The sequence below is a fragment of the Carassius gibelio genome, chromosome B16 (assembly GCF_023724105.1).
Source record: "Carassius gibelio isolate Cgi1373 ecotype wild population from Czech Republic chromosome B16, carGib1.2-hapl.c, whole genome shotgun sequence".
NCBI lineage: Eukaryota > Metazoa > Chordata > Actinopteri > Cypriniformes > Cyprinidae > Carassius > Carassius gibelio.
The window spans coordinates 30,599,769-30,614,538 of NC_068411.1; the positions used below are offsets into that span (position 1 = coordinate 30,599,769).

At 31.7% G+C, this 14,770-nt stretch overlaps 1 protein-coding gene across 7 annotated transcripts in view; it reads left to right on the forward strand.

Annotated features, from left to right (window-relative positions):
• kif13a (kinesin family member 13A) overlaps positions 1-14,770 on the forward strand; it is a 52,541-nt gene that overhangs the window by 4,921 nt on the left and 32,850 nt on the right. For all 7 annotated transcript variants that reach the window (XM_052578877.1, XM_052578881.1, XM_052578883.1 and 4 more), the window contains exons 3-4: positions 8,804-8,816; positions 12,695-12,755. In XM_052578877.1, coding sequence (XP_052434837.1) covers positions 8,804-8,816; positions 12,695-12,755 — 74 coding nt within the window. The remainder of the gene's footprint in view (positions 1-8,803; positions 8,817-12,694; positions 12,756-14,770) is intronic.

A 14,770-nucleotide genomic window follows, 5' to 3' on the forward strand; every position in this document is an offset into this window, starting at 1 on the left:
GCACCCAAAAAACCTACAGGGCATGAAGCCGATTAGAGCTTTGAGTTGTTAAGTGAAGTGTTGTGTGGGTAATGCCTTCTAGTTTAGATTTACAAGTTGATGTCTGGGAATGAAAAGCTTGTCTTCTCAGTGGTTGCATTGAGTTGCATTGGTTTGCATTGGTTGCACAGTTTGCAGTGAACTTCCTTTTAGATCCCACCAGGATTAAAATCTTTTTAAGCTCTCACGAGATGTATGCATTGAGCTCATTTGAGAATGGCGCTGAGACGTGACTTTAGGGCAGTTCTGGAGTCAAGTTACCATTCTGTGAGCCTCTTGAAGTTTGAAACATGAATCTGCGAAACTATTCGAAGAGAGAGAGATGGTGACACGGAGAAAAGACGTACTGTAGGACCCCGAGGGGTGCCGGGTCGAAATACCTGGGAATATACCGCAGTGCTGTTCTAGTGGACGCTTTATTTACAGGAGCCGCTAGAATTACTGTAGGATACGATTTCATTGCTGTGTATCGTTGTGTTTGGGTTTTTTTCATAGGGGGTGAAATTTGTTGAAAATGTATTTTCAGTTCATCTGAGATTAGGAAGAGTTTTTGCATTGCATCACTTGTTCTGCAGTGAATGGGTGCCGTCAGAATGAGAGTCTGATAAAGACATCACAATAATCCACAGCACTCCAGTGCTTGAGTTAATGTATTGTGAAGAGAAAAGCTGAAACAAATCCAGCATTAAGATGATTTTAACTCAAATAATCCATAATAACACTTCCTCCAGTGATAAAGTGTTCTGGTCTGAATCAGGAGAGAAATCTGCACAGATCAAGCAGCGTTTATGAACAATGTTATTTCCTTGTTTATTACAACAGTGAAGCTGCTTTGAAACTCACTGTATTGTATAAAGCGCTATAGAAATAGATTGGTTCGGCTGCCATCAGCTGATGATCACAGGATAGAGGAAGTAGATAAGTTTTCCCTCTTGGTTTCCCAGCTCTACTTCCTGTATGCCGGCTCTTCTTCGAGTAACGTGATGATGATGAGCTGATGAGTGAGAGTGTGTTTTCATCTGATAATTCCTGCTGGAACTCACAACCTTGTAATTTTCATCTTATCTCTCGCATTCAATCACATGTAAAGTCATTTCCTTTGCCTCGGAGGGGTGACGGTATCTGAGCGCTGCAAAGGATGATGGGATATTTGTGGCTAAAGCTGGAGAGGGCATGTTTGTGCATGTATCAGTGAAGTGTAATAACACATTAAATATGTTGTCATTAATGCTCCAACTTCCCGTTCATTTCAAATTCAGTTTTGTTAATTGAAATAAAGCTCAAAGAAAACATTAATATTGGAAGTATAGCTTTTAAACAAAGTTTAACAGTGTGGTCTGTGCAAATAATTGAATAAGTTTTAAGTTTTAAGCGCAGAAATGTACTAAAATAAATTAAAAAAAAAAAAAAAAAAAAAAAAGCAGATAAAAATTGTACTAATCTAAAAAAAATTAAACTGAAACTATTAAAATAAATAAGTTTAAGTTGAAATACTAAAATAACAAACTAAACTAAAATGGAAAAAAAAGGAATATTTTGAAAAAATAAAACTAATTAAATGACTAAAGCACAATTAAAATAATAAAATTAAAATTAAAAGTGAAAATATAAAAATAAGTTTAGGTCTCACACTTAATTAAAACTGAAATAAAAACAAATTAAATTTAAATAGTAATATAAAAAAATACTCATAACAGTATTACTAAAAACTAAAATTAAAACTGAAAATATAAAATCAAGTTTGAGTACTAAAAGTAACTGGTATAAAAGTAACAAATAATAGTATTGTTTAAAAATGATAAAAGTTACAAAAGCACAAAAGCTGAAAATATAAAAATAAAAGCTAATTCAAAATGTAAATAATAACATAATAGTATGTACAGTAAATAATAGTAAAATAACGTTGTCTTTTATTATCTTGCTGTTTTATTAAAAACAATAAGCTGCTGGTTTAACCTGAATTCCTGACTAAAGCCTCCGTTTCCTTTTAATTCATCAGAGCGAGCGTTGATTGAAATGTGTCATAAAACAAGAGCTTGAGCCTCTGTTTATCATGTTTGTCTCCTCAAAGACAATGCAGGCTTCGCTGGTCAACCTCTGGAATGCATCTTTTGTCTCTGTGTGTTTTCTAGTGTATTGTGTGTGAAAGATCAGCCACGTACACACTGCAGAGCTTCAGTGATCAACACATTTCAGTGTGGAAGTCAATCCCCTAGAGTCCTGATCAGCCTGAACATGTAAAACACAAGTCACTCCTCAAGTGCAGTTTCTGACTAAAGTAATATTAGGGACCAGAGACACATTACCAACCAGATTAGTCAAATCTGTACAGCTTTCAGCAGAGGCACCAGATTTTGTTCAATTTTATAAACTTTTATAAAAAAAAATTTTTTTCAAGGTAATGAATTAAATGCATTTTTTTACACTGTTTTAAATTACTGATCGCTCTGTGAAACCAACCAGGGTTATTATTGGTAACTAAAAGCATTTTTTTTAAAAAAAACGTATTTATTTTTTAAACGTAGTTTTTTTTGTGTGTGTGTGTTTTTTTTTTGCCAAAACATTAATTAAAAAAAAAAAAAAAAAAATTTAAATAATTTTTAATTTTTTTAAATTAAATTTAAAATATATATTTTTTATTTAATTTTCAATTTAATTTTTTTTCTGTACCAATTTTTTTTTAAATTGAGAAAACATTTATTTCTAGAAAAACATTATTGAACATTTTTCCGTACCATTTTTTTTATTGAGAAAAAAAAAACATTATTGACATAATTTTGTGACAGATTTATTATTATTATTAATAAACAAACAAATAAAAACAGAACGAATTTGCATGCAATAATGATCGACATTATGTCAGCAGAGCTCATCAAAATAAAGGTTGCAACTTAAAAGTGATGCAATAGAACATTTCTGGTTCTTCAAAAACCTTTTGAGTTTCGAAAGTGTGGAGAACATTTGAATGATATGAAGAACCTTTTCTTTATATATAGGACCTTTTGTTCAGTGGAAAGATTGAGTGGATGTTAAAGGCTCTTCATGGAACCATCAAAGAGTATAGAGTGTCATTTTAGGGTAGTTGCCTATGTAGGGTTGGTTTGGATCTCGTGGTGTGTTTAGGAGCTTTGACTCAGTGATTGTGATGATTTTAATGTTGATGTTGCTCAGTGACAGCGGCTGCCAGAGTCCAGCAGCGCTCTCAAACGATCATCTTCAATAGCAGACGCCCTCGTTAGGTTTCATGATTTCTTCCATCCCATCTGACTCACTGTTGCTCACCAACCAAATAAACCAAACTCTAAAGCATCCTATTAGTTACATGAACATGGTACATACCCACCCATCCTAACCTTCATGTGTCAGTGCTGGATCTATATAGTGACATTATGGCAAATTAAATAGACTTTTGTTGGTAAATAATCAGAAAAGTTCACTACCATTCAAAAGTTTGGGGTCTGTGAGATTTGTTTTCGTAAGAAGCCTCTTCTGCTCAACGAGGTTGCATTTATTTGATCACAGATACAGTAAAAATTGTTAAATATTATTACAATTTAAAATAGTTGTTTCTTATGTGAATCTGTGTTAAAGTGTAATTTATTTCTGTGATGCTCCGCTGTATTTTCAGCATCATTCCTCCAGTCTTCAGTGTCACATGATCTTCAGAAGTCAGTATAATATGCTATATTTGCTCCTAAAGAAACATTTCTGATTGTGCTGCACAATATATATATATATATTTTAAACTTTGATGCATTTTATTTTTCAGGATTCACATTGTGAATAGAAAGCTTAAAAGAACAGCATTTGTTTGAAATTGAAAACCTTTGTAACTTCTGGCACTTTTGATCAATTGAATGCATCCTTGACGAATGAAAGTATTCGTTTCTCAGGAATCGTTGGGCGGGACGCCGTACTTTAGCTTTGTTTTAGCTGTGAGGCTGATTGCTCTGTGGGAAGGGCAAGTTTCTTCCTTCCTGATGTGGCTCGTCGTGTCCTCTCCTTTGCACTGATGAATAAAAATAGAGTGTGAAACATATGGTTTCCATACCAGCATGGATTTGGTTTGCATGCCGTTTCTCAGTAAACAACCAATAATAAATCTCAGAAATTTTAGTCAGTGCTGGAAAGCAACATAAATTTGTTGTTTTTATATCTTTTGGTCCGTTTCCAAAGTGTCAAACGTTCTGTCAGTCGCGATCGGTAACATTGTTGCAAGTGCTTCTTTTTGGAACATTCCAAAAGTTTGAATTCTTGAACATTCCAAAAGTTTGAATTCTTGAACATTCTAAAAGTTTGAATTCTTGAACATTCCAAACGTTTGGATTGCTGCAGTGATCGTGTGTGACATCTGCTGCGAGTCTAAAGTGGATTCATTATAGTCTTTTTTTTATTTTGTATGTTTGTCTGCAGTGAGTGAGAGAGTCGAGGGATGGGGATCGGAAGGAATTTTAACATTCTGGTTTAAATTGCGAACATGTTATTCTCAGAAACCTTAAAGGGACAGTTCACCCAAAAATGAAAATGCTGTTTATTTTCTCACCCTGAGGTCATCGAAGATGTAGGTGACTTTTTTTCAGTAGAACAGTAAAGAAGAGTTTAAGCTGAAACCTTGGTCAATGCTGGTTCAGAAAATGCAATGGCACTTTTGAGAGTTTAAAAAGCACATTAGGCAACACAAAATTAATACAAGTGACTCCTGATGATATATTGAGTTCTTATGAAGCAAATCAATCAGAACTAGACATCATTAACAGCATTATCACCTGTACTTCTGATTCAGAATCAGATACACCACTTTTTTGGTTAAATTCGAGTCTGAGTGACTGTCAGAAGTCTGTGAAAGTGAGTTTTGATTGAGTGAGTGAGTTGAAGATTTGTGCTCCTCGAGCCGAGGACTGTTCCAGACCATTCAGTCTGATTTGTTGAACCGGTTCAAAAGAATGATTCGTTCGTGAACTGAACATCACTCTGGACTGTTTGTCTGAAGTTCTGGATTACAGGTGATAAAGTCTGAAATAATCTTTAGTTTCTTGTAGAGATCGACCAATATATCGATTTATCCAATATTTTCCCCGATATTTAAGCATTTTACCATAATCGGATATCGGTTTTGTAATATCGGATCGAAATTTGTAATAATAATTTGTTCTTAATGACTGAAAAGAGGAAATCCCAAAGTGAAGTATATTCTTTCTTCACTCAGTCATTTATTTACTTTATAACAGTTAATAAATATCGGTTCTGCATATCGGTTATCGGGGACATAAACATGCAAATAATTGGTATTGGTATCGGTAATAAAAAAATCAGTATCGGTTGATCACTAGTTTCTTGCACAGACTGATCGTTTCACTTTATGAGACCTCAATATATCATAAGAAGTCACTTGTATTTTGTGTTACCTAATGTGCTTTTTTGAATCTCAAAAGTGCCGGCAGCCATTGACTTGCATTTTAAGAATTTTCTTCACCAAGGACCACGGTTTCAGCTGAAGAAATAAACTCATCTATAGCTTGTATTGCTTAAGGGTGTGTAAATTAACAGCACATTTTCATTTTTTGAGTGAACTGTCCCTTTAAATACAATATCACACATATATCATCTGTGCAGTACATTGCACTGGATGTTTATTGTGTGACCTGTCAGATCTGTGCAGTAGAAAGAACAGGTCAGGACATGAAGATCGCCCTCTTCTGATTCTGTGGTCTGCTGGCTGATGATTCAGTCGACTGGATCGTGAACTGACCCACTTCTATTTAATCTGACTCCTGATGGAGGGAAACCCCTGAAAATATCCCTCCCCATTCCACTCCAGTAAGCGTTCAGTGAGTCGAGTCTGCTATTTACTCCAGATGTTTCTCTGATTGCGTAATTCTCTTGCTGTCAGAATGTTTATATGAGAAATGTTCACCTTTAAGAGATCTTTATGTGTATGTATATATAAAGTGCCAGAAGTTCTGCTCAGCTGTAGATGACTGTAATCATACGTGGCATTTCTGTGTCAGTGTGCACACGCTAAAGGCACATGTTATAAACGGTTACATTTGTTTCACTGTTCCAGCCCAGTGTGTCGTACTGTATCTGAGTAGTTTCTCCCACAAAATCAATGCAGAACATGTGAAGTCTATGCAATGTCTCTGCAGTCATGAGTGTTGTCAAAGCTCATGCTTTCCATGTGTTCTGATGTGTCTGAAGCTCAAACATTAGATTATAGTGCATGCAATGCAAAGATCATGGATGTGATTGCCAAGCAATGCATGAACTGAATGTAATTTGTCTTGGATATACGAGTATGGTAATGCAATAGGGAAATTGCAATTTATTGGTCTTGATAATACCAAATGCATGCATTAGTTTACTGGATAAGCGTGCTGTAAATCATGCATTTTAAGATAAATACAAAATAAGCATTTGAAAAGACAAATATTTAAAAATGTAAAATATTGCAAAAAAATTTTAATGTATGTAATCAGTGACTGAGTGTATTCTGAAATGTCAGCTTAAAAAAAATATATTTATACTTTTCTATTTTTTCCCCATATTTAATATTTTTGCTTTTTGCATTTAGGACAAGGACCAAGTCCACTAATGATGTAATATTAAATTTATCATTTTTATGAACAATACTTTGTTAACTGTTTATTATGTCTTACAGATAATAAATACAATTATTTAATAATTTCATAATAAATAAAAATATTTGTTTTTAATATTATGATAATTCATATTTTAAATAATAATTTCATTAAGAGATCAGTAAGAAATCAGTATTGTATATCATTGTCAAAGAAACAAAACAATAAATGACAAAATGGTATTTCTGAAATTAAATGAAAAACTGAAATAAAAATGAATAAATATATAGAAAAATAATAATTTAACAACTAATACACTAAAGCATGACAATTAAAATGAAAACATTTTTTTTTTATAAAAAAATCTAAAAATAAGTTAAAATTACAAACCTTTTCAAAAAAAAAAAAAAACATTTTAAAACAAAAGTTAAAAAAACTATAGAAACAGAAAATATATAAATAAAAAATGGGGAAAAAAAACTAAATCTAAAAGTAAGTTATCACAAATGTATATATTTAAAACATTAAACATAAAAAAATAAATAAAATAAAAAAATCTAGAAAATGAAAATGTTACCAAAAACTATGATAGTATATTAATGCTAAAGAAAACAAAACTTCTTTAAGATTGACCTCAAATGTTTGCTCAGAATTTACTTTTGTAAAGATCCGAGCTCTTCTTTTGCTTTTTATATTTAGAAATCAAATCGATATGCATGGGAAAGTATTTAGAGATTTTTTTTAGTTCTTCTGAAGGAGCTTGGGACAACATTTGTGGTGACCGGAGGAGTATTTTAATCTCTGGTGTTGGTCATGCTAGCGAGCCCTTCCAAAACTAGTGAGCTATTGCATGCAACTATTCTAATGCAGCAGCGCTTTAAGCTGTTTTCATTCATGCATTCTTTATTTGTGCAACTGGTTCTTGCATGCAAGAAAGTTGCATGCATTTTTCCCAGTTCTCATTGCATTTCGGAGAGGGAGGAAGGTTTTGGAGCTGTAAAGTCCACAGGCTTGCCTGAAGTTTACACAGCAGATCTGTTGTGACATTCAGGGCTAAATCTGTGTGCTTTATGTGTGCATTCACAGTCTGATCAGTCAGGAAATACCACTGAACAGCTCAGTGAACAGCAGCGTAATGCAAGGAGACACTAAAGAAAGAAATGAGCAATGTCACGCTATCTGCAAAGAGCTGGTTGCATGCTAGTTTTAATAAAGTATCTTTCTTTTTTATGTGTAACAAACAATATTTAAAAGTGACTGGGTGTTTGACAATATATTTTTTATATACTTGGATTATTTTGGCTTTTGAAAATTAATTTTTCACACCGAAACACCATTTTAAAAAGAGCTTTACAGCATTGAAATGACAGGATTGTTGTTTGCTGACTGTATTTATTTTATTTTTTTGTTGTGATGTTCTAAACTCATCTTTTCATGATATTCGTTGATTGTTGATGTTTTTGAGGTTTGTGTGTGAAGAGTTGAGATCCGCGCGATAATATTTAATTGATGTATTGACACATATTATGTTTTTCAGAAGCAAAGATTGTGGAGTTATCTTAATTTTACAAATCATTAAACATCTGTGAATGAAATTATGGAATATTACACTTATTTGATCAACAAGAAATGTACAGTAATGTTCACAAGTGTGGAGTTGCAGCTTTTATAGTTTTTGAAAGAAGCCTTTCTGCTCTCCAAGGTGCATTTGTTTGATGAAAAATACAGTAAAAACGGAAATTTTTGTAAAATATTATTGTAATTTTAAAAACTGTTTCTTATGTGAATATCTGTTAAAATATAATTTATTTCTGCAATAAACCGCTGTATTTCAGCATCATTCCTCCAGTCTTCAGAAATCAGAATAATATACTGAGAACAGTGGAAACTTTTTTATTTTTCAGGATCCACAGATCAATAGAAACTCAAAAGAGCAGCTTTTATGCTATTTGAGATCTTTTGCAACATTATAAATGTCTTTACTGATGCTTTTGATCAACTGAATGCATCATTGATGAATGAGTAGTAATTAAATGAATTCTTTTAAAACAGTAAAGCATTTAAACAGTAGTTTATAGTTTCCCTGAGAGTCATTTCTGGTCTGTTGACTGTCTTTTGGTCTTTCTTGTGTCCTCATGGAAACTCTTTCCTGTCCTGATGTGCTTCCGTCGTCTCTGTGCGCTCAGGAAACAGCCAAAGGTAAGACAAGGTTACCTTCTGCTAATCACATCTTTGTGTGCATATTAATATACAGTATAAGCAAATGTCATATTGCATCAAAATGCATGTGCATCATTTAATTTCCCATTGCATGTTTTATTTAACTTTAACACTTTTTTTTTTTTTGGTATAGTTTTAGTTTCAGTTTTAGTTAAAAGGTTTTTCACAGCAATGCCATAGAACCATCATTTGTGGTTCCTCAAAGAACTTTCATCTCTTTCTTACATCTTTAGAATCTAAAGAACCTTCTTTTACCACAAAGAAGTGGTTGTGAATCATAAAGGTTCCTGATGGAAGCATTTAGATAAAAAAAGTTCATCTATGGCATCGTGAAGCACCTTTATTTTGAAGCGTGTGTTAAAACCCTGATGAAACTGGGTCATAAAAGCCTTGTTTTCCTCTATATTCTCTCTGTATATCAGTCTATATGAGCCATAAACGCCTTATGCATCAAATATGACACATGCATCATATGCAGACTCGGTTCTGTTGCATTCCCAGCTTTGCACATGAAAGTGTTTCCGAATGCGAATCTCGTGAACAGAGACACACAGCCCAGTGTACAGCGCTGAAAGCTGCAGATCAATGCTGAGAGACCAGAAACACCAGCATTGCTTCACTTGCACATGTTTAAGCACAAAAATCTGTCATGCATATTAAAATTAAACCATCAGCATTGATTTAAATGAAATGCTTTTAAATAAATTAATGTTTTTTTTAATGTTTTTTCAAGAATGCATTCAAGCTATCAAAAGTGTCAGTAAAGACATTTATACACTGCTCTTTTGAATTCATCTGTGAATCCTGAAAAATCAAATGCATCAGTTTCCACAATATTATCAGGAAGAGCAATAATTGATAATAAGCAGAAACGTTCCTTGAGCAGCTAATATGAATATTATTCTGATTTCTGAAGATCATGTGACACTGAAGACTGGAGGAATGATGCTGGAAATACAGCGGAGCATCACAGAAATAAATTACACTTTAATATATATTCACATAGAAAACAGTTTTTTAAATTGTAATAATATTTACATTTTTTATTGTATTCTTGATCAAACAAATGCAGCCTTGATGAGCAAAAAAATACCGGAGAACCTTAAAAACTCCCACATTTTTAAACGATTACATTCAACAGTGTCTGAGATTTATTTCGAATTATTATTTTAATAGTTTCAGAGTTACTCTTGTGAAAAGGAAAGTGTATGGGCAGTTAATTTGATGAGCTCTCTGTCATGGTTTCGGACGGATTGTTCTTAATCGGAGCACATTTGGGTCAGTCTGATTTCACAGATGAGAGCAACACAGCAGAGATCTCTAGAGACGCTCAGAAAACACAGACAACTGCTCCTTCTGTTGTTTTACATCCCTTCAGTATGGAACTGAGATCAGTTTTTAAAAGTTATGGCAAATTAAGACGTGTTTTCATGCAATCTTGAATATATGATAATTTGGTGTTAAATTTATTCTCAAATGTATTAGTTTTTCAGTGCAACCAAATTCAAACCCCTCCATTACATCTGTGCTGAACATTCATTCCTTTCAGATAAATGAAAAGTAGGATTTATACTGTATGCATGCGAAGATGCATTAATACTCCTTTATTAATGCATCTATTAATGCATACTCATATACCAATATGCAATACTAATATTAATAATAATATGCCAGTACATATGCACATATAAGATAATAAGAAATAAAAAAAACATTAAAACAAATAAAGTGGATAATATTTTATATGTAAATTGATCTCATTTTCATGCAATCTTAAATATACATGTATTTTTATTACTTTTTCAATGCATATCTAATTCTGACCATTAATTTTCATAAGCTACACACATACATTAATAATAATAATAATAATAATATAAATAATACACACAAGAAATAAAAAATAGTTTAAATAATAAAAATAAAATCCTAAAATAAATACAAAATAAATCTAAATAAAAAAATTATTAGTTAACTAAAATGAATTGCAAATTATTATTGTTATTATTAGTATTACTACGTATGTACCAATATATGCACAAACACTATATAAGAAGAAAAAAAAAAAAAAAAAAAAAAAATATATTTTTTTAAATAAATTAAAAAATAAAAATGAGTGGTTTAGTGACGTGACGTTTAAATGTTATAACAATAGTAATAATAATAATAATAATAATAATAATAATTAAAAAAACACTGGCTTGGTATATATTTAGGGTTTTAAAGGGAACAACTAAGTCTATAATTGGGCATTACATAGAAAATAATAAATCAAGGGTTGCCAGATCTTAAAAAAAAAAAGATGTGTTTCCGATCCTGTTAACAAGTGCCTGATATTAAGTGAAGATGAGACACTGGATGGAATATCATCACACTGGTCGATTTAGCTGATTTTGGAACAAGACTAGACTATAAAACACATCTTATGCAACACTGCCTCTCAGGGAAATGTGTCTGGTTTTAAGACCATCAAGATATTTTATTGCAAAACTCTGCATTAACAGTAGTGTGTTGTTTGGGACGTGAGATGAGTCGGTCGCTCAGGAAACACTGGTCACCGAAGCAGGAATTCATTCCTCGTCTCCAGATTTATGTATCTAATTAACGGCGTCTCACAAAGACATCGCTGTACACAAGAAGAAGAGAGAATGTCTCTCCGGAGAAACTGCATCGCTTCGCTCTCATGCTGCTCTTCTACAGCTCAGGACACCAGAGGCAATCTCTGTCATACATGAAGAGTCTAGAGCTGGAAAACAATTAAACCAATGCAGAGCAGCTCCGAACTGACTTGTGTTTGCAGATCAGAAAGTGTGGATTGAGAAATTGTTGAGATCTTATTTAATCTCATTCATCAATATTTGACAGATGCTTTTATCCAAAGTGACTTGCATTGCATTTAAGATTTGCTTTAGAGCAGTTCGTGCATTCCTTGGGAAACGAACCCATGACCTTAGCGTTGCAAGCAGAAAAAAGTCAACATGAAAGGCATTTTGCAACCTAAATATTATTATTCAGTGATAAAAGAGAGGATAGGAATTGTAAGAAAAATAATGGGTCTTACAACATTAATATTAATATGAAAAAGACATTAGATGAAAAACTTAAAATTGTTGCATTTGCTATTAACTGAAAAAAAAAAAAAAAAAAAAAAAAATATATATATATATATATATATATATATATATATATATGTAAGTTATACAAATAACAAAAATATTTAAATGCCCATTCAGAATATTAATAAATAGTGATATTTTAATAGCACTGGTTCTGCTGGTGAATATCTAGTTTTCATTTAAATTTTAAATAAATGTTTATAATTAGCATTTTAATAGTTTTTATTTCAGTCTTTTATTAATTTACAGTTTTCTTTAACTGCGTACACACACAAATTTGCCTTTTTTTAGTTTACTTTAAGCACAAATCCAAGAATTGCACACACAAAATGCAAAATGCATCACATCTCCTGCAAAATAAAGCAATGCATATCACAAACACATCTCAAAAGCAAACATTTGTCTTGCGTTGCAAACACTTTTGCCATAATATTATATTTTTGGATGCATCATATACTCACAGCTGTTCTAAACCTAAAGCTCTTCTTTCATGAGCTCCTATGTACATTTCTGTACAAGGTCAAAAGTAATTACTAATTTTTATTTATTCTTAGTTTTTCATCTAATATTTAAATATATATTTTTTTAATCATGCAAAACGCTTTATAAACTGATGCTCTGCTGTGCACAGAGTGTGTTCAGGACAAGCAGCATCATGTTCTGTGTGTGTGTGTCATCTGTTGTCTGTGTGAGGCTGGATGGCGTGTGCTAACATGTGTTTGTGTGTTTGTGTGTCTGCAGGTGTTCGCCTTTGACCACTGCTTCTGGTCCATGGACGAGTCCAACATCCCGAAGTACGCCGGTGAGTCACACCTGAGCCATGATTGTGGATTATATTGTAATATGGAAAGCGCTGGAAATGACACGGACCGATTTCTCCTGCTGGTCCAGACTAGTTCAGGCTTGGGACTGGTTTTACTGGAAGTCTAGACTCTCAGACAACATGCACTGACCATCTGATGCATATCACACACAAAACTGGAAATAAAAAAAATAAAAAACAAATAAGAAAATGATAAATGCACATAATTAAATTACCTAAACTTTAACTAAAATTTAAATTTTAAAAGTGGTTTGCAATCTTTAGTTTTAATTATTTAAAAAGTGAAAAAAAATCAGTTCATTAAAATCTGTTAAATGAATAAAAGCTGAACTAAATGTGACATAAAATTATTATTATTATTATTATTAAATCTCATTAGAGCTTTAAAATCTCAATGATCCTCATTAAATAGTTATTCTAACAATATTAATATTATATGATTTAAAAAAAAAAAAAATATATATATATATATATATATATATATATTATTTATTTTATTTTTTTATTTATTTTTTTACATTTTAAAATTTAGTATTTACATTTTTGTGTTGTCACCTGGCGGAAATAAAAAAAGTTGATATACTAAAATCACTAAAACTGATATAAAATATATATTAAAGAGAAGTAGAAATATTACAAAAAAATCACAACAAAATTACTAAAACTAAAACTGAAATAAAATAATTAAAGCTAAATATAAATCTTAAAATCTAATTAAAATAACAGACAAAACAAAAAACTAAAATAAAAATAATGTAGTTAAATGTTTTAAAAAACGAATGACAATAACAGCACATGAGAAAATTACCAGCTAAAGCTAAATAGAAATATTTAAAAACATACATTATAATAATTACAAAAACATAAATTAAAATGAAAACTAAAAATATACTAAATAAAAACTAATCTGATAAGTTGAAAATGCTTCCATAGTTTATAAATATATATGAAAAACCTCAAACAAACTTTAAAAGCTGTAAAGATGTAATCAGCTCCAGCTAATCAGATGATTTTAGCCGTTTTTCCATCACGCTGTAATCAGAATAAACGGTTGACTAATGAACATGTTCTCACACGAACAGTTTGTGCTGCTGTCATTCTTACAGTCTAACGCATATAAAGGTGTTTTATGAGTCTTATATTGACTCGTGTAGACAGAGCGGTCATTAAAGGCTTTTAGGAAGGATGATGTGCAGTTATAAGGTTTATACAAGCCTGTACAGAAGCGTACAAACTCAGGAAGTTAATGATTGGATGCACTGGGAAATTCCACATTTTTGTCCACTTTACTTTTTTAATGCTAAAAGTTTTTTATAGCTTTTTTATGCTGTATATAATTAGATTTTACAGTTATTATTTTGTAAAAAAAATTTTTAGTTTACAATAATAACCCTGGTCTGCCTAGCAACAACTCAGATGAACTGATGTTATGAATTCTCTGTGATTTATAGTGAATAGATAAAGTCATTGCTCATCTCCCAATCACTCGTTTCTCAAACAGGGTTAATGATTTGTGACAGCATCAAAAGATCTGCAGTCTGAAGGTTTTCTGTGCATTAAATGCATGTTAAACCTGGCTTTATTCGAACAGAGCGTGAACACATGCAGACAGCTTTTTCTGGGAGGGATTTCCTCTCAAAAGCAAGGAAATGACAAACGTGGAGATTTATCAGAAATAATGCAGTTGGAAGTGGAGCGTTCACTTCTGCTCAGGGTTTTAATTCTTAACTAAAACTATTATTTTTGTTAAAATATTATGAATAAAATATATTTTACAAATTTGTGAAATGTTAAATGTGTAATTTAAACAAAAATTATAATAAGTTTTTATTTTAATATTAGTGTTTTAAAAAAAAAAATTATGGTCTATTTGTGTTTAATTAATTTTTCATTATTATTCATTTAATTTGAGTTATTTTAGTTCTTCAGTTTAAACTAATTTCATTTCAGTTTGTTGCCTGTGCAACAGTTTTTCATGTAAGTTGTTCTTGTAA